The sequence below is a fragment of the Semicossyphus pulcher genome, unplaced genomic scaffold (genome assembly GCF_022749685.1).
Source record: "Semicossyphus pulcher isolate SPU_LCO1_2020_fin unplaced genomic scaffold, fSemPul1.0.p SCAF_2, whole genome shotgun sequence".
NCBI lineage: Eukaryota > Metazoa > Chordata > Actinopteri > Labriformes > Labridae > Semicossyphus > Semicossyphus pulcher.
In genome coordinates this window covers 17,711,746-17,739,189 of record NW_027211693.1, presented here as the reverse complement: position 1 = coordinate 17,739,189, position 27,444 = coordinate 17,711,746, and the positions used below count along the sequence as shown (strand labels likewise).

Sequence of the window (27,444 nt, the reverse complement as noted above, 5' to 3'; positions counted from 1 at the left end):
GAGTACTAAAATGTTTATATATATACTTAATATACAAAGGTCTATATGAATAGATACACAGCTGAAAACCCTTCCATTGCTCCCTCAGGCTCTTCAGTCGGAGGGCCTGGTTATGGAGGAGGAGTTGTGCCGCCTGCGCAGCCAAGCGGAGCTGCACAGAATGCAGACCACAGTCATCGCCACCCTGGAGGGAGAGCGGGCCGCACTGGAGAGGGACAGGGACACGCTACGCAGCACAGTGGACGCCCTGCGCACTGCCCAGCGCAAGGTTGAATAGAACACACACACACGCACACACACACACACACACAGACACACACAAACCATGCAGCTGTGACACCAAACCTTTTCATGACCACGGCAGATGTCATTTTACTTCAGGGAGGATGAACGAGGGATTTAAAATGAAAGACTTTTTATGGTGCGGCACAAATCCCCAGTGACAAAAACTCATTTAATTTTTAATAGTTGATCTTATTATTCTGTAATCTCTTTAAATAAGAACTTGGTTACATTACATAGATTACATCAGATAGGGGCTCGAGTCGCCAAATAAACGTCTTTTATTCTTTTTCGTATCAGGAATCTAATTATATTACTGCACAGAGAAAATGTTCAGCAGGAGGTGGATTAGACAGCATGAAGCGAAACAGATAATTCAAGCTGCTCAACATGTTTTTATAGACCCGCTATTGATTCTGCTTTGATCCCTTATATCCACATATTGACAAGAAACGCATCCAAACACAGAGGAGACATCACAGGTTGAGGTTTGGATTCAACATTAAAGCATTTCCTCAGATGAAAATCACCTTTTCAGTCACTCCACTGCAGGATGTAGACATCTATGAGATCTTCTGATGCAGAATTCTGTGTTAAATGTGCAATTTGCAGTAAAATTACAAGACATCAGAGAAATTGCAAGCAAAGGGCAAAAGCTTTGCTAAGTCAGCATTAAAGAAATACCATAAAAGGGATTCATGAATACCTCCCATTCACAGAGTCGTACATAATCCTTCTTCTGATGTTGGAGCCGCCTACTGTATTACCCGCCCTGCTTTTGTGAAGAGAAGATCAATTCCTTATTGTGGATGTTTTGCTGCACACATCTTTAGAATACTCTCAGTGTGGCTGAGAAATACACAGTTTGTTGTTAGAATTAAACAACAAAATATAAACAACATCTAAATACTACAGTATGGTCAGAGTAAGTGGTTTCACACACAATGGGCCTCATTCACTAATGAGAAAAAATGTTCTTACTCTCCGCAAAAAATAAGTACTTGCGCAAAATCACCGTCGGATTTATGACACGTGCGTACCGGCCAATTTTGTTCTCACCACCGTGCGTATGTTAGTAAATCAGAACCATTCTAAATTGACAGGCGAGTGTCCGCGATCTGCAATCAGCATACTGCCACGCCTCAATTTCTCTATATAAGGACATCTGTTTGGTGCCGCATGAAGAGAGCGGTGTTACGGAGAAGCTGAAAGAACGTGAAAGATGGCCTCAAAAGGTAAAAAGAAAAATTTCACATCAGCAGAAATAGAAACAATTGTTACATTTCAATATGAACATTTTCATATGGTCTACTCTATTGTAAACTTAATAAACTAACTGCTATAATTGAAGATTTTAATTATATGTCAATAAATTATGAGGATGACATGGCATTTACGTTTGGTCCATACATTAGTAAATTCAATTATTGTTGTCTATTAAAGCCTTTTTTTCAATAAATGAAGTTTTAATATAGAATGCATTTAGTTAAAAGGGTGTGTGTTAACATTTCCTAGGACATTTCTTTCATCATTTGTGCGTACGCATGGTCTGAGGGAGTTCTACATTTGTTCGCAGAGTACGAAGAAATTTAGGTAAAAAACAAATTGATGAATCCAAGATTTGTGCGTCAAACGCACAGTTCAAGCACAGATTTGTGCGTACGCACTGTTTGTAAATGAGGCCCAATGTTGTTTTTTTCTTTGTAAAACAGTGTAATATCGGGGCGCTGGTTTAGCTCAGTTGGTAGAACAGGCACCTCATGTACAGAGGCTGCAGTCCTCCTGCACTGATCGCAGGCTCGACTCCCGGTCTGCCGATCATTTGGTGCATGTCATCCCCCGCTCTCTACTCCCAACATTTCCTGTCTATCTTCAGCTGTCCTATAAATAAAGGCAAAAGCCAAAAAAATAATCTTTAAAAAAAAACAACATTGTAATATCCAATCACTTTAACAGCGATCCCCTCCTTAAATGTTTCAGCAAATGAAGCCCTGTGCTATCCTTTTAATTTATGAATAAAATAACTCAGGTTGTACACAAGCACAGTCAGCAACAGATGAAAACTGCTTCATTTCACCGCTTGATGATTTACTTCATAAAACTGATGAGTTTCCGCTCATGTCTGAGCCAGGCTTTGTTTTCTGTCCACCAGCACGAGAAGCGAAGAGGAAATTTATGGAGATTATAAAAGTGCGTCTTAAATGAAACATAAAGAGAGTGCACTCTATTTGTTTCAGCTGTAGGGGTAAATAAAACCCAGATAAGAAATTACAACTTATCTACATCCTGTTTCTCTTTTTTGCAACCTTGGTGTTTCACTCTGCTGCTCTGTGTTTGAATGAAAGCTGTGTTGATTTGGTCATTACATGCAGGAACATTTCTTTTACATGTTGTATGTTGATTTAATTTTCACCCACTACTTCTCTTCAATTCAGAAAGACATATATTAAATACAATTTGACCTTGATACTAATTAACTTTTACTGAGGCAACATTTTTAATGTCGGACTTTCACTTGTTGTCAGTGTCGCATCTTTTTCTGAAGGAAAGGATCTGAATACTTCTGCAGCACTGTTAACAAACAGCAGCTCCTACTAGAGATAGAAAAGTCCACAGGGTGCCTTAAAGTAATTTCTGACCATCAATATTCACAAGATACAGAAAAGCAGAGAAATGATTTAATTTTATTTATTTAAATAATATTTAATCAGGAAAACCATCATTTCGATTAAAGATCTCTTTTACAAGAGAGTCCTGGCTGAGACAGGCAGCAGCACACTTTGACAAAGTTTCAGACATGCATCACATAACGATTACTAACACAAGTCTACATATTCTGGGTCACACAGCAGAAAGTCATCAGTCAAAGCATCTACAGCCTGATGCATCTTCCTCCAACGCCTTCAGTCTTGTTTCAAAGCTGGGTTATTGGAGCGACACCAGATTACTTCAATCCCATTTCTTTATGAAAATTAGAGAATCGCATCGTGAATCCAGTATCGTGATTCGTAATGAATCGTGAGTTGAGGTTATCGTTACGTCCCTAATTTAAAGAGATCAGCTCCCCCAGACCCACATCCTCCTGCGGCAGATCAGGAGCAGCGTAGCTAAAAGCCCTTTTCCCCATTTCAAGATGCACTTTGGAGTCAAAGTCTTGTGAATTGGTCACAGAGAGACTGTCGCTTCCAGCGTTTTTCAGATGAATAAAATCACATTTGTAAGTCGGAAGCAAGTGAAGAATTTCCTTATAAACAAGTTTAAAGGTCAATATGTGTTTGATGGACACATTTAACGTGTGTTAAATGGCAGGTAAAGAATGTCAAGATGCATATGAATATATATTTTGTGTCCACAGCTTTGAAAAAGGTTGAACATTTTTGAGATTAGGACTGTTATCTTGACATAATGTCGGTTCCATTGGTTCCATTTTTAGCTGATTGAGCTGATATTTGTTTGCCTTTATTTAATGTGTAACCTGAACTACAATATTGTCCTCTTGAAACCTGTGTTAGTTTGTTTGTGCGTTTTGACACTATGTCTTTCATATGTTGTCTTTTTTTGTAAGACTTTTTTTTGCCTCTTTGTATGCCCCTTCTGGGCATTAGTTGCTCTAAAGTTACCTGTAGTCAGTTAGCATTAAAAATCCTTGTTGTCTCCTTTGCCAGGGTGACCAGTTAGAGCTCACACTTCAGAGTCTCAGGGCGGAGCTGGAACGTCAAGGTCGAAGTTTGGAGACCTCTCGCCGTCGGGAGGAGGAGCTGGAGGCAGAGCTCCGCGAGGCCACGTTGGAGGCAGAGTCTCTGGCCCGGGCACGAGACCAGGCTCTGCTGGAGGCATCACGGCTGGAGCAGGAGAAGGAGGTGTGTCAGTCGGAGCTGGACGGCCAACGGAAGGAGGGGAGGCAGAGAGAGAGGGAGGCTGCGAGGCAGAGGCAGCAGCTGGAGAGCACGACCCTGGCCCTCGAGCACAGCAACCAGAGAGCTCGAGCTCTGGACGCAGAACACAGGTACACACACTTAACCTCCATCACGAGCTGAGGTACGCAATTAACTTTACAAGACTTCAGAGACAGCTACTTGGCTGCACTATGCATTTATCTATAATGTCAACTCTATCTTCACTCGGCCTGTCTGACCTCTGCTGCTGCTCGTGTGTGTGTGTTTCTGCAGACGTGTGTGTCAGCAGCTGTCTGAATGCAATGAGCAATGCACTCGGCTGCAGGACCTGGAGAAGGAGCTCAGCACTCGACTGACCAGCACGGAGGAGGGTAAACGGCACCTGGAGGAGCAGTATGCAGACGCTCAGGCCAAGATTACCTCGCTGTCCCAGGTGTGTGTGTGTGTGTGTGTGTGTGTGTGTGTGTGTGTGTGTGTGTGTGTGTGTGTGTGTGTGTGATGTGGTTGTCCCCAACAGTAATCTCTGCTGCAGGAATGTAGTAGAGGATGAACTTACCCAAACTCAGCATACCTCCCTTCTGACCTCAAACAGATAGCAGAAATGGCCTTTTTAGACTTTCTTCCTAAGCTATAAATTAATAATAATAGAGAGAGAGATTTATGTCTGTACTGCATACTGATTCAGTGTGTTCACGTTGAAAAAACACTGCAGTATATGCAGTTTGCATAACTCAGGTTCTGGATTTTTCAGTGGGCATGGCGACAACTGGAAAAGATTAAAGCAGCTCCAGGAACACAACTATTTCTAGTATAATGTTAACATTAGTAGTTTATACTTACTATATATATAGTTAGTATGCATGACTAATTAGTGCTTCTGAAATAATTCCTAAAAACCAAAAATAATGAAGCATTTTTGCTGTTCAGGTTCCTTCATCTTAAAGTGACACTTCCCAGATATCCAGACAGTGTCGCATGTGTGACGTCCACGGTTGGCTCCGGTTGTAACTCTTGATGTTCCTCGCTAACGGTCGCTTTCCTTGTTAGACTGTTTGCCTTCATCTGAGCGTCGAATTTGTGTCTTTTTCTTTGGATTTTCACTTACTTTTGAAGTTGTATCTGTAGTCATCGATCTTTTCTTTGTTTGTTCAGCCATAGTAGATTACTGTTTACCCGCAACACTTGCAGAGACCGGAAAAGCAGCCGCTTAGCTCCGCCTACCCTCTCTGGCACTGCTTGTGATTTTTTCCGTGAATGTTGCCACAGACACCAAGTCTGTAATACTGCAAATGCAAAGGCTTTCATCAGTGGGCCATAGACTCAATCACCATTGTGTTACCTCATTCGGAGACAGATGGTGACTTAACAGACATTTATTTTAATGAAAAGCTTCTGTTAGATACCTAAAATAAGGACTGTGGTTAAGTTCATAGAGATGGAGAGAGAGAGATTTTCATATGTTATTCTATGACAGAGAACCTCAGTAATTCATTAAATACCCCATTTGGGAATATTTAAGCTTTTAACTTAAATAAACTAGTTATAAACAAGTGGCTTAATTACACTGGACCAGAGGTTATCAGGGATTCAAACGTCATCACGAGTAGGAAGTGTAGCCTTTGTTGCATAAATTTATGCAACTGTCCTGTTGTTCTTCTTCTGGTGATTACATTTACGCTTCGAAAGTCAGACAAGTGGTGTTCGTTCTTTGTTTAAAAAAATTTAGGCCACAGTGTAATTTTCTGCAATACTCCAAACCCCTCCATAGAGCAGGCGCCCCTATACAGAGGCTTCCGTCCTCGACGTAGCGCCCGCAGGTTTGACACCAACCCTTGACCCTTTGGTCATCCCACTCTCTCTTCTCCCAATATTTCCTGTCTGTCTTCAGCTGTCCGATAAATAAAAGGCAAAAATGCCTAAAAAATAATCTTTAAAAAACTAAATCAAACATCAATGGAAAAATCACATTGCCCTTTGTAAAGGGAAACAAGATGATGCAACATTCAGGTTGGTCATCCTTGCAACATTAAAGTGACTATATTTGTTACTGCTTCTAGAAGAGTTGATTTGGATTTGTACTTTACATTTATCTTACGAAGATCACAGACTCTCTACGATGTTATTATTTTCCACTGATCGTAATCTTTGAACACTGTGTTGCTGCTATCTCTTTCTCATTAGGACCTATCCAATGAGCGGGCACATTCTCAGGAACTATCTGCTGAAGTCAAAAGTCTGACCCAGAAACTACAACAAGCTGAGGCTGAACAAAAGAGGACAACTGATTCTCTCGGCCTATCACAGGAGAGAATCGAGTCGCTCTCCCAGAGCCTGAAGAAAAGTGAGTCTCTTCTTCAGCTGGAGAAAAGAAGAGGAAGTACAGAGGCAGACGCTACGCCTCATTCAAATTCAGACTCCTCAAACACAACGCACATTAGTCAGGCACACACCCAGGAGACGTCACATCTGGATCAATCCCCTGAAGCTGGCAAAGGTCGTGACCTTTGTGTTACTCTTGAAGATACCCCGGGAGAGAGTGAGAGACAGCTGAGTGAGAGGCTGATAGAGCTGGAAAACGAGGTGTGTATCTGTGTTTGAATACATTTCTGGGGAGGGTGTGTGTGTGTGTGTGTGAGCCTTGAATCTCATTTACAGGGTGTCTGTGTAGTTCAGAGCAACTTCTATTTAATGGAGATGATCTATATCTATATATGTTGAAATTCTTGCTCTAGGGATGCTTGACGATTATCAGCTCATAGTAGGCCTCTGCTTCTCTGAGTGCAGCACTTTATTTCCAGAACCACTGCTTTATCTCTGCTCATCGGTTTTTATAATGTCACCTCGGATACTGTTAATCTTCCTTATCTCTTCTGCTGCTCTGGTACTGGAGCTTTTTACTCTTCCCCTCTAAAACACACATACACAGAGACCCACACAAAAACTCTTACATGGAGCAGGAAGGGGCACCTCGAGCACTGCCAAGGTCGGGACTTTGTTTCAGTGGGGATGGTAATGAATTAACACTGTCAGGACTTAGAGTTTTGGATTAGGATGAATGAAGCTAGGGGCTAACACCTTTATAGTCAAGTCCCGGTCCCACCCAGACTTAGGTGCAGGTACACATCACCCAGCAGTAACAAGAAATCCTCTTCTAAAGTAAAATCGCAAGTACAGCAATGTAACAATACTTAATTACAAGTTAAACTCTTGCATTTAAAACGTCAGTAAAAGTTTTATCATAAAATCTCGTATCAAAGCTGGTTTCCAACACGTTCTATTCAGTTCTGTAGTTTAGTCCAGGAGCTCCAAACCAATGACTGCATATATTGATGGACAACGTGTCTCCATCTGCTCTCATTGTACAAAATTGAAGCAAAATTACCCCCCCGTGACGGGCGCTGCCATCTTGCGATGGAGACGTCATTTGGAGCCAGAGACTGCGCAGTAGAGATCGGAGGGTGGAGCCGCAGTAGCCATTTCAGTTAACCAAAACACACCGAAAAAAACGCGGAGAACCTGCACGTCGGCGTGTTTAACAGCAGAACAGCTTCTTGTGTTGGTCTGAAGCAGACGTTCACAGATATGGAAACTTCAATGACTGTAGTGATTGTTTTAGTTACGTCTCCTCTCGCCGTTCCTCCTCTACTCTGCTAATCCAGAACTGATCGGCTGCAGGAGCCGTATTTGTCCACAGAGCTGTCAATCATCCTTTTTACAGCATCACATAAGTAATTAAAAATAAACTTGTCAGAAAAATGAAACATTTATTTCAGGTGTATTTTGATTGTCCAATCTGTTAGTGTGGCCATATCTGTTAAATTATATTCTCATATTTTGCATGGGTTTCACATTTGTGGATGTTTATTGTTCACAGTGAAAATGTGAAAACTGCATAATTCCATGTTTTTCTAGAATTACATATTTAAGAAGGTCGCCTCTGAAATGGGCCGTTCAGAACAGCTGCAGGTTTCTACGTAGAACCTTGCTTCCAGTGAAATCGACCAATCAACATTCACCGTCATTCACCTCAGGCTGCCTTCTTGCACTAGTTTGTAGTCAAGTCGTTGTCAAGATTTCAGCTTACCTTTCCGATACCTCCTGGTGATTCTGGCTCGTACATATAAGGCTGAATAACCGATCCCAGAGCAGCCATGTTTTCTACAACTTCGGAGTGGCAGTGCAGCCGCTCCCCCACGTGGGATCGCACACAGTTACAATTTTTAAAACAAACTTTACCAACGTGATTCAAAAACACATTAGAGTAATAGAAAATTGATTGCATAGCTAAAATACTGTTTATGTCCCCTTTAACATGGAGGAGGCGGGCTTTATGACCTATACTGCAGCCAGTCAGCAGGGGGCGCTAAAGATGTTTTGGCTTCACTTTTATGGAGCTGTCATGTCGTCTATCTTTTTATACCGACTGTGCTCCAAACCTTCACAAAGGGTCACAAGATAAATCAGAGGGGTCATGGGAGGATTAACGGGAGAGGAAAGACAAGAGAGGAAAATCCTGCCTCACATTCTTATGTTCATTTTATAGACTTTTCTTCTTATCTTTGCCTTTTTTTGTGAAATATTGGATAATTTGACCTCTTTTGGCCTCTTTAAATAAGACCAACTGAGTTTAGAGGGGGATTGTTGCTTCAATGGAACTGCTGTTTACACATTTGTCATGTGATGATCAAACACTGTTTTAATGTAAAATCTTATTCTTGAACTATTGCTTCCAAATAAGGGCTGTGGAGACAAAATCAGTCAATCAATTGAAGTACCTGAAAATGATACTTGAATACAGCACTGGAGTAAATGTACATATTTACTGTACCCTGCTGACACTAGCAGGGAGAAGTGTGAAGTGAAGAGGCAGGAAATCTAAAAGCGCCTGTGAAAAATGTAGAAATCCCCTGTGTCGCAGTGTGATTCAGTCAGGTACCAGTACTGCAAGAAATGTGTAAGAATCCAAAATGAAAGAGTAAAGACCCACGCCACAGCAACACTGAACTCCAGACCCTCAGATGACTCACACATGAAGAGCGCTGTCGCCGTGCCAGTACTTGCAAAGATGGTCAAATGTATTCACATTTTTAGCGGTCTGCAGCTGAGCCTTTGTGTGCTGCATGCTGATTTTAATTTGGATGAAAAACAATTTTAAACCTTCAGAAATTCTGCAAAATACATCACTGTCTGTTAATTTCTAATCTATTTACCACAGCGCCTAATCAACACACTCCTTTATTTATCAGGGCAGATTGCACAATCAGGACTCACTGATAAGTGTGCAGATTTGCTGATTGGATTATAAATGCCTGTGCAGAGATTTCACTTAGTTTCAGTAATAATAAACAACAACATGTGCACCTGTGAAATCTATTTTGGCCCTGATGTTTGATATTTCTGCAGTAACACACAGGATGAATCTCATCTCTGTATTTATAGATTGACACAAATGTCAAGTAAAGCTGCTACCTGACTGGGAGCGCTTTGAAAGGTCAGCTGCAGATTCGATCAAAGTGCAAACAGAATGAAGATTTTGCCTTGCATGTGAACGCAGGTGCTACTCCACGTTGCTGTGGACCATGTCTCAGTGTGATGTTTCCCTCCTTCAGAAAGCGTCGGCAGTGGCAGGGCAGGAGGCGCTGCTGTCGCGGTTGTCTCAGTCCCAGGAGGCCTGTGAGCACCTGAAGGAGCAGCTGGAGGCTCTGCGCCGAAACTCCCTCAGCCTGCAGGACTCCTGCACCAGACTACAGACACTGAACACCCAGCTACAGGTGACCACACACACAGATAGAAATGATTTCCTTTAACCGTTGGGTCCACCTTAAATAAAGCATATTTGGATCATTAGATTTTTGCTATGAATATGGACATTTACTAAATTACTGGATTACCTGACTGCTTGATTGTCCAAACAAATCTGGTGATCCTTTCTTCTCATCTAGTGCCAACATCAGGGCAAATTCTTGATCAAATGCCGATAAAACTTTTGATATTCCTGTTAGCCTCAGTTGTATTTTGCGTTTAGCTCTAATTGTTAGCATGCTAACATGCAAAGCTAAGATGGTAAACATGGTACGCATTTAACCCACCTAACATCAGCACGTTAGCGATCTCGGATCCCATCGCCTATAGTCTGATCTGTAAACAGAGATTAGGACGTTAACGTTGTTAGCATGTTGACATTAGCATTGAGCTCAAAGCGCTGCTGTTCTAAGCACATCCTCATAGAGAGGTTTTGTTTAGACTTTCTTCTTTCAAATCTAAGCAGTTGATGTGTGTGTTTTATGTTCATTAAAGTCACTTTTTAAAGTACTAGCAGTGAAAGTTCTGTGTATTGCCAGCATATAGCTATAAGAGTAAAACCTATAGTAATTATTGTGTGTTACATGGGATGTTAGCTTTCTGTTGGACCCTTAAAATGTGGCCTCAGGCATGAACTCTCTGTTATAAACCACCTACACAAAACAGGTGGAGCAAGTATCCCTGAGTTCCCAGCATGCAGCAGTGCTGGCTCGCTGCAGTGAGAGCGAGGCCCGTTGTGCGGCTCTACAGGCCGAGTCCAAGGTGTGGGCACGGGAGCGGGAGGAGTCAGTGGCCAGGACCGAGGCTCTGAGGCGTGACCACGAGCGGATGACGGCGCTGCAGCAGCGGCAGGAGGTGGAGCTGGAGGAGCTGCTGGACAAACACTCTCAGCTGAGGAGCAACAACCGTAGCCTGGAGGCCCAGCACAGGGAGCTGGAGGCAAGGTACAAAAACACACTGACTGCATTAAATTAGCCCCTTTTGTAAACGCAAAAACACGAAGTCGTGACTGTGGAGGATTCTGAACCTTTTTCTATCCTGGTGAGGGCTTTTAAAATGAAAATGTGTCCAACACACAAAACCACAAACACAACTGGAATCCTTTTTCTTCCTGTCGTACACTTTAAGCCATATTTCGTTTTCATGGGATGAATGGTGTGCTTGTAATCTGAAGGTACAAGGAGCTCCTGGACAGTAAAACCCAGCTGGAGGAGAGAGAGCGGGAGATAAAGAGGGAGAGAGAGGAGATGGAGGCCGAGGCCCAGAGGAGACTGGAGAGAGAAAGAGAGCTGGAGAGGCTGAAAGAAGACAGCGAGAGGTACGGAATACGCTCACAAGCTTCTTCAGATGCACATTTATGAGATGTAATCATCCTTTCACTCCTCTCTCCTCTCTGCATGCATGCTTTTTAAATATGGGGAGAAGCCCAGGAAGTGTTTAAATGCACATGCACAATAGGAATGCTTTTTTTTGTTCCAATTGATTGTAGACACAAAAAGGCAGCGTAGAAGAGATAGGGCACAAGTAGAGCAACGGCTGTGGTTTGGACTCTTTAAAATTCCAGCTCCAAGAACATTTAAAGCATAAATCTGAAATGGAATATATAGTGTACAGTTACCATTGGTTACCGTTGATTCTAACATTTATCTTGGGGGTGATGGGTATATAATGCAAATGATTATCATCATAAGTAACTTGTCAGTTCCTCAAGGAAGTTGCAAAGTTGCGTTCCCACAAATTTACGCAAATGCAACCAATTTCTGCACTTCTTTTCGACCTTGCAATATCACCACATTGCTGCAACTTTTGCACAAATATAACCAATCGCCCCGTTTCCCTGCACGCGTGAAGTCATTCTCCAAACTCACTTCTTTGATATTCAAAATATTGATCCCCTGAGGTCTGAAATGTTGTATTAACTGAGGGCATCTTTTACTGTATTACTAATGTTTGTGTCATCGCTGATTACAAATAGTCACTGTACAGTGACTTAGTAATCACGCAGGGGCTGGAATGATAAGTAGAAGAGCAATATAATATAATATGTATATTCTCCCTTATACTGATACTATAGCGCATGGCTTTTGACTTTACTGTCATTGAATTTTTACACATTTTATTTTGAGTCTCGTCACAGAAATCAATGGGAAGTGATGTCAGAATACAAACAGCTCGCTCAGCCAATAGATGGCTTTATTAGAGTGTGTGTCCCAGTTATCTAACAGGATGTGTGATGTGTTACACAGACAAAAAAGCCTCACAATATCGCAACTTTACAACATTTTTTTTAAAAAGCTGCTGTAAAATCAGGCATTTTTCAACAATCTCAGAAAATGGCTGCGAAATCCTGACTTGTGAACCACGATTAGTTAAACATCCAGTTTTTAAATGACATTGATGCAGTTGCTTACTCACTAGCGGTCTCAAATGATGTGTTTATTAAGCATGAATACCAGATTTCCTCTGGTGGCTGGTTGTCAGATGGCATAAATACTACACTCACCGGCCACTTCATTAGGTACACCACAATCTAATGCAGTTCAGTACAACAGCGCTGCCATGAATTCTGCTTTTATGAAGTTTATTTTTTGTTCACTTTTGTTTTGTTGAGAGTCTGAAGTGTGTAAATTTAATGATGTTTATTACTGAGGCCGAAGTTTAAGGTGTTGTACTGAACTCAGTTATAATGAGACGTGTCTCTCATATTTTATCCTCCCTATTTACATAAATGAGGGGGCCAGAGTATTAGAAACACCTCTGAGTATAATGCAGCTCAGTACAGCTCCACCATCAATTATGACCCTGACACTGAAATATCATTGAATTAACACCTCTGTGACAGCTTAGACAAAAGCCTGTACATTACAGGCAGCATGAAAGCAAATCTCATGGCTGAGCTGGTGTGTTGGGTTACATTAGATTTTTCAGGTGTACCTAATGAAGCGGTCGGTGAGTGTATATTTAAATGTAAGGAAAGAATGCCATTGCATTTAAAAATGCTGATGCTACATTTTAACTGAATCAAGTAACATTTTAATATTTTATCACAAGAAATTAATTGGCAGCACTTTCTTTAAAGCAGCTATATGAATATTTTATGTATTAAATGTGACAACACTGTAACAACATGAAAGGGTTCTTTATCACCTGAATATGCTGCTCCCCTCAACTTTACAAAGCTTCATAGTTTCAGCTCGTTATTTTTCTGTCCCACACGTGTCTTTACTGTTGTGTTCACTATCATCGCTCACATAGAGCGTGTCCTTTCTGTTTCCAGTGTTAAAGCTGTAAAGACTCTGTAAAGACTCCCGGCTCAGCACGAGACAGCAGACAGACACAGTTAGCAGCTTGCTGGTGAACAAAGTGAAGCACTTAGCAGCTAAAGAGCAGATATTTCCCTCAGGAGCGGGTAGAGACCAAAAGCAGATAAAAGAGAGTAAATATCGGACTGTGAATTAAACAAACCTCAGAGTGGATGGTAATGTTGCTCTGTAACTGCTGGGTGTGTAAATAAGACACTGATTGCAACCAACTGAACTTTAAATGTGATTTTATGTCAATTATGTGTTCACAGCTTATTTCCGCTGCCCCACAGTAGTGACAAAAAAAAACAATAGTTAAAAAAACTGGCAATCGCTCACAATTTCCAGCATCTCAAATATGAGTGCTTTCCTGCTTTGTCTCCTGTTATCTTATTATCTTGTTTTGGTCTGTTTGTCTGTGAAATAAAGACATCTGAGACAACAGCACGGGCTCTGGTAACATGTCCATGTTTGCTGACATGTTTCGCTTCATTAACTGATCGAGAAAATAATAGATTAACTATTAAAGAATACAGTTGATGGTTACATCTTCAAATACCGAGCCTTGTTGTGCACTGGTTACATTTTAACTTACATAAAAACACTTCAAACCCTCGTGAGAAAAATAAAATGTCTGTTTTCTACTGAATATTACCAAATTTCTCCCACAGTGTTCATTGAGACTTTCATTTCATCCCATCATTACATCTCTCGTTATACAAGGAAACAAAGATGATTTCTCTCCTCTGTAATGCTTTTATTTTGTAGGCAATAATGTGTTCTTCAGCCATTTTGTCTGTTTTGTCAGATTTATGTGTTTGTTGTTTTCTGGCTGTGTGACGATTCATCATGTCGTGTAATTATATAACGATGAGCTTCAGTTAGAGAGCACTTACCAAACAATGATACACAGCGCTTTTCAGGACACATATCAGAGGCAGTGATGAGTAAAGTCTGTGTTTGTGTGTGTGTGTGTGTGTGTGTGTGTTGCAGGCTGCAGGCCCAGCAGAAGGAGTGGCTGGCGTCGCAGGCGGAGCTGCTGGCTCAGGGCTCGGTGCTGAGGGGGGAGCTGAGCGCCTCCCAGCTGGAGAGGACGCGCCTGGAGGGGGAACTGAGCGCCCTGAGGGGAACCAACCAGAGCCTGGACCTCAGCAACGCACGCCTCACCAGCCAGTACCAGGTATTAACTAGTGTCGCACGCACGCACGCACACACACGCACACACAGGGTTTATCTACACACCTGCAGACACACACAGGTGTTTTGTATTCAAGCTGCCAGTTACTGACATGCAAATCTGGGATTTAGTGCTTCACAGCAGAGACACTCGGATACATCACCCTCTTGAAATAAAAAAACTCATTTATTTAAAGCATTATTGGGCAATTAAACAGAATTTATTATGAATTTATTGCAGGTTTTAGAGAGTGTTTTCATAGTTGCGGTCAGGAGGGAACAACGATGATACCATGAGTGAGGAACAGTGATTGGCTGATCTCTAATACTTGATTTAAAGCCAATTTCAGCCTGACACCCCAGAAAAAACATGATTTATTGGTCTTAACAGAAAATGAATACCAAGTAGCTCATGAGGACCAGGGGATTCTTCACAGCAGCTTCAGTTTTCCTCCTTCGCTGTCAAACATACGCTGAATATTGAAAATGTTGTACAAGCCAGAAAGTCTCCACTCGAAGGAACGAAACAGGTTGAAATCGACTTCCTGTGACAAGTTTGTAAAGTTAAACAGCGGGTGGATGTTTCGCTGCTTCTTCCCACTGCCTGTAAACCAAATCTGCTCATGTTAAAGCTGCTGCAGGACGTTTGTCTGCAGATATATGCATCAAAATATCACATAAAAAGAAGTACACACAAAGATAAACTGTAGGATTAAAGACAACTACTGATTTTCTGGATCAACTGGTTACAACACGTCCACAGTGAGGACAACACTAAGCTTTAACTATAAGCAGGTAATAGTTGTACATGTAGGGGATTAGAGCTGGATGAGGAGATGGAAAACACTTTGATGTTTGTACAGTTACTACGTTACAGGTTATCTTAGCTTAGCATAAAGACTGGACACAGAGGAAGAAAGCCTGGCTCGCCACAAAGGTGAAAAATTCCACCTGCCAGCACCTCGAGAAGCTCATCAATCTACACATTGTTTCTTATTGTTATAATTTTGCACCGGGTCATGTGTTTTACTCCAGGATGTATCTGCACCCAGCAGAGAAATAGTTAAGCGCATGATCTTAAAAGAAAAACAGATAAACTGTAATGTTCACAATAAATAAATCAAAGGAAACACAACGAAGCTTCAGGTGCTTGTAGGTGGGTTTTGTTACCTTCGGACAGCTGTTTCTCCACGCCTTCAGTCTTTGTGATAAGCTTATCTTTGATCACCAGCTGGCAGGCGGCAGCTTCGTATTTACTGTACAGATGCACAGAGGATAATAAATGAACTTTTGCATAGCTCCACATGGACCTATCCCTTTGAATGACAAGCTAGTATGCTAGGGAAAATTAAACATGCGTTTCATTTTGGGCTTTATTTTTAACAAAAGATCATTAGCTTTATATCCTGGATTCAGCTTCTCATTATACTGTTTTGCAGAGAGAAAGCGGAGACGCAGAGAGGTGGTAACTCTTCTCTTTGATCAAAAGTTCAGTTTGCAGCCTGTGTGGTCTCACAATTAACCTGTTGCAGCAGCTTGTATTACTGATTGGACGAGATTGGACAGTGCTGTGGCTACAAAGGCAAGAATAATTGGAAGAAGATTCACAAATATGACATTAGAAGAGATGTTCAGTAAAGTACCTTCTTGTTTAATCTTGTATAATAAGGGCTGGATAGTTTCAGATTTATACAAACTTGTATTTGAAGGCAGTTTTGCAGAGTTTTCCGAGCTTAATCAGAAGTAGGAAATGCTAAAATATTAGCTCTTAGTTTTTTCACTGCCTAGGGAGACGTGAGTGTGTTAGCCTCGGTTATTAGCTCTGAATGCACAGGTTTTGTTCTGCCAGCTTCATCGAGCAGTTCTTTGGTCATATGTGAGGATGTAGGTTGTGTTTGTGCACTTTTCAGTCAGTTAGTGTTGTTAAATATGAATTTAAATTAAACACAAGATACTTGTGCCCTAATGAGTGCTCAGTGAAGACACCCCTCCCCTTGTGCCCTCACCCCAATACTTATAATTAACCTACCACATGACCCTGAGTGGTCATCGCAACCCAAGCAGCATTGCCACCTTCAAGACCCAGAAAAGTAGAGAGAGAAGTGTTTGTAGAGAGACAGGTGTGTTAGAAAGAAGAATGGGGGAGGCAAAGCTACGGCGGATGGGGCTGTACGCTCTACCTCCCCCTACTCCCTCACTTTCATGAGGGAAGAGAGGAGAGAAGAGAGAGCAAGGAAGATCGGGGGTTAAGGTTCGGGTAGGGGGTAACCCTAACCCTAAGCTGATACTACCTAACCTTCCACATGGCTTCTACTGGCCCCAACAACTCAAACTTGTAGTCAGATGTGCAGCGAGAGACAGCACATCAACAGGGTTATCAAGTGGGCACCTCCCTTCACCGGTGTTTCGTCAAGTTAGGCCTTAAAATCTTTGTCGGGTTTTATTAAACACTGTTTGTATTCTCTATGACCAGTGACCTCGCTATTCAGTCCTCTACTTTTGGCTCTTCATGCGCCCATTTCAGTTCCCTTTGATGTCTTTAAACACTCGTTTTTCAAAGCAGACGCATTCAATGCTGCTAACTGCTATTAAACTAAACCAGAGTCAACTTGTATAGTTGCAGATTAATTCTGTTTCATCTTTCCTTTTACATTTGTGTTTTTTAGTGTTTCCTGTGAATGTACACACTAACACAGACAGACACACTTAGTCCTGGGAGTACATTCAAAGATGGACTCACATTATCAGGCACACTTCTACAGACTAAACAATGAAGGATAGAAAATACCTCCCTGACTTATTATTTTTGATTGACGCTTGTTTTGATTTTATGCACGTAGCTGTTGACCCAGCTGAAGGGGAACATGGAGGAGGAGAACCGACACTTAGCGGAGCAGAACCAGAGTCTGCTGAAGGAGAACCGGTCCTTACTGGAGCAGAGCCTGGAGCGCCGGGACCAGCACTATTCACAGCAGAGGGAGTACCAGTCAGTACAAACACACACTCACACACAACTCAGGGCGCTGTGTCTGAGTTTGTATCGTTCTTCTCCCCTTCTGCTGACGCTGCAGAAGCTGTCTATTGCGTGTTTTCATTTCCTCATTCATTCATCCTTTATCAAAGTGCACACTGGGAAACTTTCACTTACAGAAGTTTAATTGTTACGTCTACAAACATCCACAATCCCAGTTAGATATTAGTTTGTTTCCTAAAGACTAGCTCTATCATTACAGCTTTTATGATCCATCAGTGAACAATGTAACAACAGAGACTGCAATCTTTTTCTTATACACGGTTGACTCATCTTCAGCTTCGAATAAGATCAGATCTGTAGTCACACCCGGCACATAAAATCACACACTCTGTGTAAAGGTTTGAGACCATGAGAGAATAATTTCACAGTCCGACAGCACTCAGCAGACGTCCCTTTAAATGACTTACAGACTGGTAACAGATTAATCCAAAGCTAATAGTGATCATGCAGAGCTGGCTTCACCATTTAAGTATAATGAGCCAAATTGCTCCTACGCTTCAAATTTCTTTTGCATGTTAATTTAAAGTGTTCATTCCTCAAAAAAGGATCTTTTCTTCAAGTCGACACAATTTTACTTTTTTTAAGTGAGAAAAATGTTGTTATTAGCACTTCACATTTCAGAGTGAAGTGCACATTTTTAGTTCGGCACCCTGCCATGTGAGGTCGACAGCCTCTTACACCTGTGACACTGCTGGAGCTCTTTAACAAATTAATGTTTACCTGACACAAACAGAGATCTAGTCTACATTTACAAAAATACAGACAGCAGTTGCCCATGGCATGAAAGGATAATTAGATAGACAGGGTATAAAAATATTTAAGATGAAAGAATAAATCTCTACTTTGACGAGTAAAGGATGTATATTGTACCATGAAAACAATGTCACTCGTAAAATATATTTATGCAATATCACACTCGAGGTGGTGATGTTTTACTGAATCACGAGGCCGTAGGCGACAGTGAAAAGTAACAATCAACAACAGATTATTTTTTGCTCCACCAACTCCACTAGTTTCACAACTCAACTGAAACTCGACTTTTGTTGCCAAGCAACCCAAACATTGTGTCTGCAGGTTACCACAGATCAGCTGTTTTATCATGCACTTTTATCTGTCTGTTTTAATTTGTCATCAACCAGTGAAATAAGAGTCTGCTGTGTGATTCAGAGGTACCAGTTCGATCAATGAAGACATTCATGGTCTGCTGTAATGTTAACAGTATTCAGAACATCTGGCTAAGGCGGAGTGATACACAGAGTGAAAAGTCCCAGTGATGTTGTACTCTACATAAGCACTCATGTACAATCAGATTACTTGGTCCGAACTAACTGCTGTATAAGTAAGGGATAATGTAGAGTGAGAAGGTTGTTATCGCAGAGGAACCCTGACAGGGTGAGCAGTACCCTGACATGACCCCGCTTATTACATGGCTACGTACTTATGAAATTAATTATTTGACACAAAATATTGATTTGGAAATGTTTGTATTAATTTAAAAATGATTATATTTCTGTTTTCCATTTAAAAATAGTGCATTACACTCACAGTGAGAGCTGCGTCCAGAGCAACAGTTAACTCTGTAGCCTTCTTAAAATAAGCTATGCCAGCTGTTATTACGCATATGAAAATGAGCTAAGCTAGCTGTTATTATGCATATAAAAATGAGCTAAGCTAGCTGTTATTATGCATATAAAAATTAGCTAAGCTAGCTGTTATAACACATATGAAAATGAGCTAAGCTAGCTGTTATTACGCATATTAAATTGAGCTAAGCTAGCTATTATAACACATATGAAAATGAGCTAAGCTAGCTGTTATTAGGCATATTAAATTGAGCTAAGCTAGCTGTTATAACACATATGAAAATGAGCTAAGATAGCTGTTAATACACATATTAAATTAAGCTAAGCTAGCTGTTATTAGGCATATTAAATTGAGCTAAGCTAGTTGTTTGCACTCACATTATATGGATACATTTCTTCTAATGGTGAAGTAAGACATGGTGAACAGGACCGCAGGAATCACCGCAGCACCTGATTTGTGGTTTTCTGTCAAAGTCTGTTGACATTTTCTTCTCCATTCATCGTCTTTAAGCACCGCTGTATCCGACACTGTATTCTATTTAATGTTTAATGTGCCGTCATAAGTTTGGCAGAGGTCTCTGCCGTGGCCTACAGTTTTTGAATCTTTAAACCTTTATTGCTTTCTCTCCGTTTTGTCGCTTTTCTTTTTTTCCCTCTGTAAACAGACCAAAGTGAAATTTACCGCACTTCTTTCGGCGGATTGATATGGTTACAGTTAGTCCTCTAGATTGTGTGGTTAGAGCCGCATTCCTAAGAACTGTCTGTTTTCATAGCAACGGTCTGTTATGGAGAAATAACAGACTTTGGAATACTGTAATTAACCAATCAGAATCAAATATTTAACAAAGCCATGTAATAATAAAACATGTGAATGACTCATATGTTTGTCCTTGAGGATACACATATATTGCTGTTTCTCACGTCTGATTTGAACCACTCCACTCTTACTGCTATTGAATGCATGAAAAATAAATGTCATGGAAATGTATTCAAAACGAGTGCTTTTTTCGGACATTAATTAGTAATCACAGTAATGCCACTTGAATGAAAATAAATTAACTAGACTTCTAAAAATCCTTCTGAGTCCAAAAAGTGTTTTGTGTCCATTTAAAAGGTTCAACTGAAACCTTACCCGACTCCCAGATCAGTCTCCTTCCTGCTGATTTATTAGATGAAGTATTATCACCCCAAGGTGTAAAGTTAAGAGCCGAAGGTGTGCTGTGCATTTTTACATCAGTTTATCTAAACTGGAGTGTTTACTCCTGCAGCTCAGGTTATTTGAGCAGAGCATGCAGGTCTGTGTCCCGAGCAAAGTAAACTGTGGTGAAGTTTATTAGAAATAAGAATTTAATCCAAGCTAACAACAGGATACACGTCCAAATAGAGTATCAGGGGTGGAAGGGGATGGATGTTATTATCTCATAGCCAGCAGTTTCTCTTGCTTACAAAACAGGCTACAAAAAATGAGGACAAGATAAAATGATTTTAACAGAGGCTCATGTTTGGATTTTTATTTGTATTACCCGGAAGACAACAAGTTCAGTTTGAAAGATGAAATTACAGGATGACTTTAAAGTCCAATTTATGTGCTAAATATAAGTCCATGTAGTTATTTATTTATTTTAGTTGTGTAGAAAAATCACCAAATATCACATCTCCAGTGTGGTTCTGATTTTAAAGATAACACTTTATTTAGTAAAAAGAGTGCTCTTCAAAGACATCAAGGTTTTCTGTCCATCAGCGGCCTCTTTATCTTCCCAAAAAGAAGTGTCTAACTAACTATACTGAAGGCCTTGCAAAGTCCAAGAGACAGTGTAGATCATTTGATGTACAAAATCATTTGTTGTCACAGATGAAGCGATGCAGGGACTTTGCCCTTCCAAACTAACGCTGCGAGAAATGTTCTGAATTCAGTGAGCACTATCTGAGAAGGGCTCATGAGCTTTGATGAAATGAATCAAATCGGCCTTCAACATTACTCATCAAACTCTAAACTTATTTTATACATTTGATACTTGTCTGCTAAAAGCTTGATCCTTTGGTTTGTATTTGAAACACATAATGGAGGATTTTGAAGAGCTTGCAGATCTGAAGGACACAAAAATATCCAGAGCAAACGGCTGCTTGCTAAAAGGGAAAATATCAAATAAGCAACTATAGCCTAGCCAATCAGAAATATACACAGAACACACAAGAGTCTAAAGCCATGTTTGCATCTATGTGAGCCTGAACATGGTGGCACTTTGAGCTGATAGAATAGAATAGAACTTTATTGTCCTCCGTGGTGGAAAATTGTCTCCGGCTCACCAAAAAAGGACCATTAATAGGACAGACAGAAATGGTCACATTGTACATAAATAATAATAATATAATATCAGTGCCCTATAAAAATATAATATCAGTGCCTGTGTCAATGTTAATCACTTGGAAGAGTTCAAGGTGTTGATTGCACTTGGGATAAAAGACTTTTTATAGATATTTCTGGTTGCCAGGGGAACTCTGTAGCGCCTCCCAGAGCTCAGAAGCTCAAACTGGCCGAAGAGAGGATGAGAGCTGTCGCCCACAATGCTCCTCGCTTTCTTCCTCGTCCTTTCAGTATGAAGTCGGTTCAAAGACGTTTAACTTGTTACTGCAAAACAAGGATAATGTCAACCATATTCATCATCTTTGTTTAGTGTGTTGGCATGCAAACACTGGCTAAGTAGCACTAAACATAAATTACATCTAAGGCTGATGGGAAGAGATTAGTTCTGCAGGTGCTTTGTAGAAAGTCAGGGAAGGTTTTACGGTTCACCCTGAGGGGGCATAAAAGTTTTATGAAATTTCATCACAATCCACCTCATCGCTGTTGGGATAGTTCAGTCAGCTGACTGGCAGACATTGCCATCCCCCGAGTCATGCTGCTAATGCAGCTAAAACTGAAGCCTACACAAGCCTTTGTGCTAGCCGTCGCTCATCTCTCATAACCTTCCTGATCTTTTCAGCCTGCAGCTGTGACCAATGGTCAGCTGACGCCATCAGCGTATTTGTGTTCAGTCGTCTTTAATTCAGCGGAGGTTTGCTGAGAACTCAAGCTATTTTTCGGCACTGTGCTGCTTTATGTTCGTCCACACTGCAGCTTGAACCCTGAACCCTCTGCTCACCCACAGCACACAAACACTAACATCCACACAGCCTCTCCTCTGATCTGCTGCTTTATAAAGAATTAATTTTAACATCTCAGCAGGCTCCATTTCTCAGTAGAGACTTTATAGAAATGGGCTGAATCACACGTTATCAGCGCTGTAACTGATTATAAATCTATGAAATAAATCAAACAGACCTTCCCACTCAGTTATTTTTCTTCATCCTCTTCTGAGCTGCTTTCTTCTGACACTTCATATGTTTCCTTCAGGGAGAAGCTGAGCGAGCTCCGTCGGGAGAAGCAGAAGTTGGTGGAGAAGATTATGGATCAGTATCGAGTCCTGGAGCCCAGCATGCAACCTCCATCCAGCAAGGCCAAGTACTGTTTATTAGACCTACTAATTGTTGGTTTATTAGTTAATTACACCTGTGCATCCCAATACAATAAAATATTACAGCAGAATGCAAGGCTATGCATGTTTCAGCATGTTTCATACATAAAGAAGACCAAACCGTAGTAGAAGCAGTAAAAGACAGTAGAAGTTTTTAAGCTCCTGTGAGGAGTTTTTCACTGGTCATGAAACAGACTGAAATTCACTCTGGTATATCACACACAAAAGCAAACCAGACCATCAGCGACCAGACCAATTTCTGTACAGTTAGTTATAGTTACATATGACTGTTAAAGAAAGCAGGATGAGATTTTTTGTTAAAAACTGCCACTTAAGCATGAACAGGAGAAGAGATGAGAGCTACAGCTTTGTCCACAGGGGGCGCCAGAATCAACCAAAAGTTCCTCACAGGAGCTTTAAGTCAACATTGCTCAGGTCTGGTTATCAGTAGCAATTAGTACCATTTTTTGCTTCAGAGGGCTGAATCACCTCTGTGCTTTGATTTTTATTACATATTATTGAAAGAATTTTCTGTCTGCTCCATTAAAGCTCCTGTGAGGAACTTTCGGTTTGTGTTGATTTTGGCGCCCTCTGTGGACAAAGCCGTGCCTCTTATCTCTTTGCTGATTTCGTCCTGTACATGCTAAAGTGATGGTTTTTAACAAAAAATCTCATCCTGCTTTCTTTTACATCATATGTATTTCTAACATTAAATCTCTGCCCTGGAAAATGTCAACAAAAGCAGTGTGCAGTTAATAACTTCGTCTGACACCTACCCCCCCACCAGCAGTTTCAGGCATTAAAAATAACTGTATAGAAATAATCAGTCTTGTCGCTGATGGTCTGGTTTGCTTTTGTAGGTCATATAGAGGCATCAGAATTAATTTCAGTCTGTTTCATGACCAGCGAAAAACTCCTCACAGGAGCTTTAAGTATGGACAAAACAATAGAAACTCCACTTTAAACCCAGATTTAGGCAACAAAACTGAATATAAAATACTTTGCACACATAGGATTTATTGCAGGGCTGATGTCTGATGAGCTGGTCACTCTGTATGTATGAACACTGAATGCATCTTGAGCGGCCAAACACCTTTTTTGTTTTTGTGACAAACTTTGAGATGATTCTGTTTTATTATTGTTCCCCTCTTTGTTGGAACAAAATCAGATCTGAGAGATGGCCATCTGCTAAAGCTTGTACGTGGAGAGAAATATTTTGAATTTTTTTTTAATTACAATATATTTTTTTATTGTTATGAAGGCTTTTCTTCCAGACAGATATTGAGATAGAATACATTTTCTCCCTGTGTTGGTTTTGTTTAGTGATAGGCTCCCTTTAAGCTAACCTTGTGGTTTGAATATGTTTTGCTTCACAAACCGCTATTGTTAAGTAGAGCCTGAATCAATGTGGCATGACCACAGTGTACAGATTTATTTCAGTGAGAAGTTTAAGAGGTTTAAGAGCGAGGTTTTAGGCAATAATGTTTCAGCTTTTATTACATGTTATAGTTCATTATGAGGTTATTACTCTCTAACATTGTGGCTTTTTCTCCATATCAGGAGGAAGATTTTCCCTCCTTTTCTTTACATGTTTGTACCCATTGTGTGATGCATTTGTTCTCTATTCTCCCTAAAACCAAAGTTGTGACAGGAAGTGTACATGTTTTGATAGAACAGCTGGCAGGCATTTTGAACCATGAATTAATTTGAATAATAAGTATTGTTCCGGATGAATTGTTCTAGTATCAAAAAAAGTGCATTTGTCCTTCGTGCTGCTAGTAAGTGTGGTTATGACAATTTAATTATAACGTATCCAAATTGAATTTCCTGATGTCATCGTACAAAGCCCTTTCTTTGGCAGAACAAATGACAGTTGGAACCTTAAGCAATATTTTGTTCTCATTTTAAATTTCATGTCAGAAAACAAACGCAGCATGACGCACAAAACATTTCTGTGAACAAGAAGCAGCCGTTGTGACACTTGGCATCCTCCTACGTTTTTTCTTGAAAATCAGGGCTTCGCGCTTTTGTGTGTGTGTTCACAAAAGCACACGCACTCTCCCACCTCATCCCTCTTTGTAAACGCTCTCTATCCTCTTGTGTGCTCGTAGGAAATCTAACTGGATTGCAGACAGGATGAAGAAGCTAATCAAACCCCGGGGAGGAGGGAAAGAGGGACGCACCCTCTTCACCGCCGCGGGCAGCGTGGAAAACCTGGCCGACAGCACAGAATTTACATCAGACACACACACACCTCAGCCTGGTGAGACCACACACACACACACAGCCCAGCACACTCCCTCTCTTCCTCGCACACACACAAGCCGACTGGTTTCCACAAAGATATGCTCACATGCTCACCCCATCAAGCGAGGCTACAGGCATGCATACAAATCATCTCATGACTACCAAGTGTGGTCAGCATTGATACCGCTCTCTTCTCTTAGATCTCCCCCTGCAGAGCGCCAAGACTTACTGAGGCAGGTTTTCTCTGCTAACCACATGTTGAAAGGAAGAGATTTGGGAGGCTTCATTCTCTTTTTATGCACCTTGACGGTTGAATGAATTTACTGGCTAAAAAAATGAGTAGACATTTTCAAAGCCAACATTTAAGCCTCGACCTCTATCTGTTGTGTTTTTCTCTCTTTGTGACACCGTGTTATTGTCCCCGTTTAATTTTATGTTTCCTCACATTGTGTTTTCGATTATCCCGCCCTAAACCCCTGCTTTCCTTAGCTGCGTGTCAACTGGGACAGCCTGGCTCTCACTGTTCCTCAACAAGTGGACTGGTGGTTTTTAATGAGCTTTTATCCCAGACAGAGACGCCGTCCCTCAACAGCACAGGGATGAAAAAGATGAAGCATGTAGCGAACACAATATAAAACAGTAAAAACAGTAACTGCTCTAAATAAGTAAGATGATCTGTGAGTTTTAGCTTGCAACACACAGATTGTTTGAGCCAGCATACATATGTACACAAACTTCTCTCCTTCCCAACTGCAATGTTTAAAGACACATTTCCCATAACACCTAGCCTACATTAAACTGTGTAACTAACCTGCTTTATGGCAGGCTAATTTGACCTTAAGCACTGGTCTCTAGTCAGTTGTTAGGCTGTAGCTGGTGTTCAGACTCAAACTAAATACGTTGTGGCACAAGAGCTTAGAATCTCATTACCTTCAGGCTGTAAGTCAGAGTGTTTGAATACTTTAAGTTTAGGTTACTTTTTTTTTTACATTTCATATAATATACCCTTAAATAGATCAGGATGCTGTTTTTCATTTTTTGCCATTTATACACTTATAAATACGTTAAACATATAATTTATTTAAGCCCTGATTTCAAAAGTAGCTTTTTCAATTTTGTTTTTTTAGTGTCGTCCTGTATAATTTTTATTCCAAATGCCATAAATTATAGAAAAAAAGTTGTTGAATTTATTGAAAAACCTCAATCAGGTATTAAACGCACTCATTACTGCAGTTCTCGTATAAAAAGGTGTTTAATGTTCTACTCTGCATCGCTCCTGTTTGATTTATTTATCTGAAATGCCTTAAAGGCAAACTGAATTTATATTCAATTAACCAGAAAACGACATTGCTACATTTAAAATATACATCCATGTATGCGTTTCATTTATATAATAAAAACTATTTAGTGATGCATCCCAGGAGCAATTAAAGTTTACATATGAATGGATACATACTCAACATACGCTCTTCACTTACCCCATTATTATGTATTACAGAGCATGTACATTAATTTGATTAAATATTGATTATAATTGCTTAATAAGGGTTTTAAATTAACGATTAACAGAGTTTCACACACTCACATATAAACTCACATACACCCTCCTGTAAAGCGATCTGTCAGGTTTGTGAAAGCTGCCTCTAACATTGAACTTAACTGTTTCAGACCCTCGCAGCGCTCCAGTCTCTCCCTCTCCAATGAGAAGAGCTCCGTCACAGACAGACCCGGACATTTCTGTTCCCGGGACTCCAGCCATGCGCTCAAGCTCCGGCGGGCGTCGTAAACTGGGATCCCGACACGGTTGGGGGCTTGGCTTGGCCAAAGGAGGCTCTGGAGTTTCCCAGTCATTCAGTCCAGGTGACCACAAAACACAGCCCCGCCTGCGGCTGCGCTCCAACCAGAACACCTCCACCATCCTTTGGGAGGGAGAGAGAGGCCAAACAAACGCACAACAGGCAGCAGAAGCATCATTGACCAGTCAGGAAAGTGTCGAGGAGGCTGAAAGCAGAGGTGAGGAGGAGAAAGTGGAATGAGGAGATGTCTGGCCATGTCTGTGCTCTTTCAGAAATCAACCCGAACAAGTCTATAAGTCAGTTTTTACTTGAAAAAAGGAAAATGATGAAATATGAAGATATTCTCCAGATTATTTAAAAGCATTTTTCACTTTTGACAAGAAAAAGAAATAAATACTTTGTTCAAATATTTTTAAAGCAGTAGTGTGCGTTTGCACGGCTCCCTGCTACGTGCACGGCATCGTGAAGGGTCTGTGGGGAAACAAGTTAAATGTCAAGCTGAATAAAAATTGGACTGTAAAGTAAAACTGTGCCCGGAGAGTGGCCGTAACATCTACAATCACAGAAAATACAGCTAATGCTCTTCTTAATAAAACATGCATGGGCCTATTAGACTTCTGCCTTCCAGACAATCAACACTCCAGCGGAGACGTGGAAGCAGACTGAGAACGAACTGCAGTCGACTCTCAATTAAAAAAACTAATGTTTTATTTCATTTGCTCCTGGCAAACCGCTGTAATGCTTTTGTATGTTCGACTATTTTAAATATGTTTTCCTTCAAGTATTTTTGAATACATGAATAAATGAATTC

The 27,444-nt window shown here is 40.8% G+C and overlaps 1 protein-coding gene across 1 annotated transcript in view; it reads left to right on the top strand.

Moving 5' to 3' along the window:
• The window catches only part of ccdc88b (coiled-coil domain containing 88B), a 49,965-nt gene extending 22,722 nt beyond the window's left edge, over window positions 1–27,243 (top strand). Inside the window, exons 16-27 of the mRNA XM_069670523.1 lie at window positions 89–268; window positions 3,948–4,288; window positions 4,452–4,611; window positions 6,360–6,758; window positions 9,788–9,949; window positions 10,647–10,924; window positions 11,155–11,298; window positions 14,276–14,462; window positions 17,299–17,444; window positions 22,470–22,577; window positions 24,702–24,853; window positions 26,506–27,243. Coding sequence (XP_069526624.1) covers window positions 89–268; window positions 3,948–4,288; window positions 4,452–4,611; window positions 6,360–6,758; window positions 9,788–9,949; window positions 10,647–10,924; window positions 11,155–11,298; window positions 14,276–14,462; window positions 17,299–17,444; window positions 22,470–22,577; window positions 24,702–24,853; window positions 26,506–26,873 — 2,625 coding nt within the window. The 3' untranslated portion in view covers window positions 26,874–27,243. The remainder of the gene's footprint in view (window positions 1–88; window positions 269–3,947; window positions 4,289–4,451; window positions 4,612–6,359; window positions 6,759–9,787; window positions 9,950–10,646; window positions 10,925–11,154; window positions 11,299–14,275; window positions 14,463–17,298; window positions 17,445–22,469; window positions 22,578–24,701; window positions 24,854–26,505) is intronic.
• The last annotated feature ends 201 nt before the right edge of the window (window positions 27,244–27,444 follow it).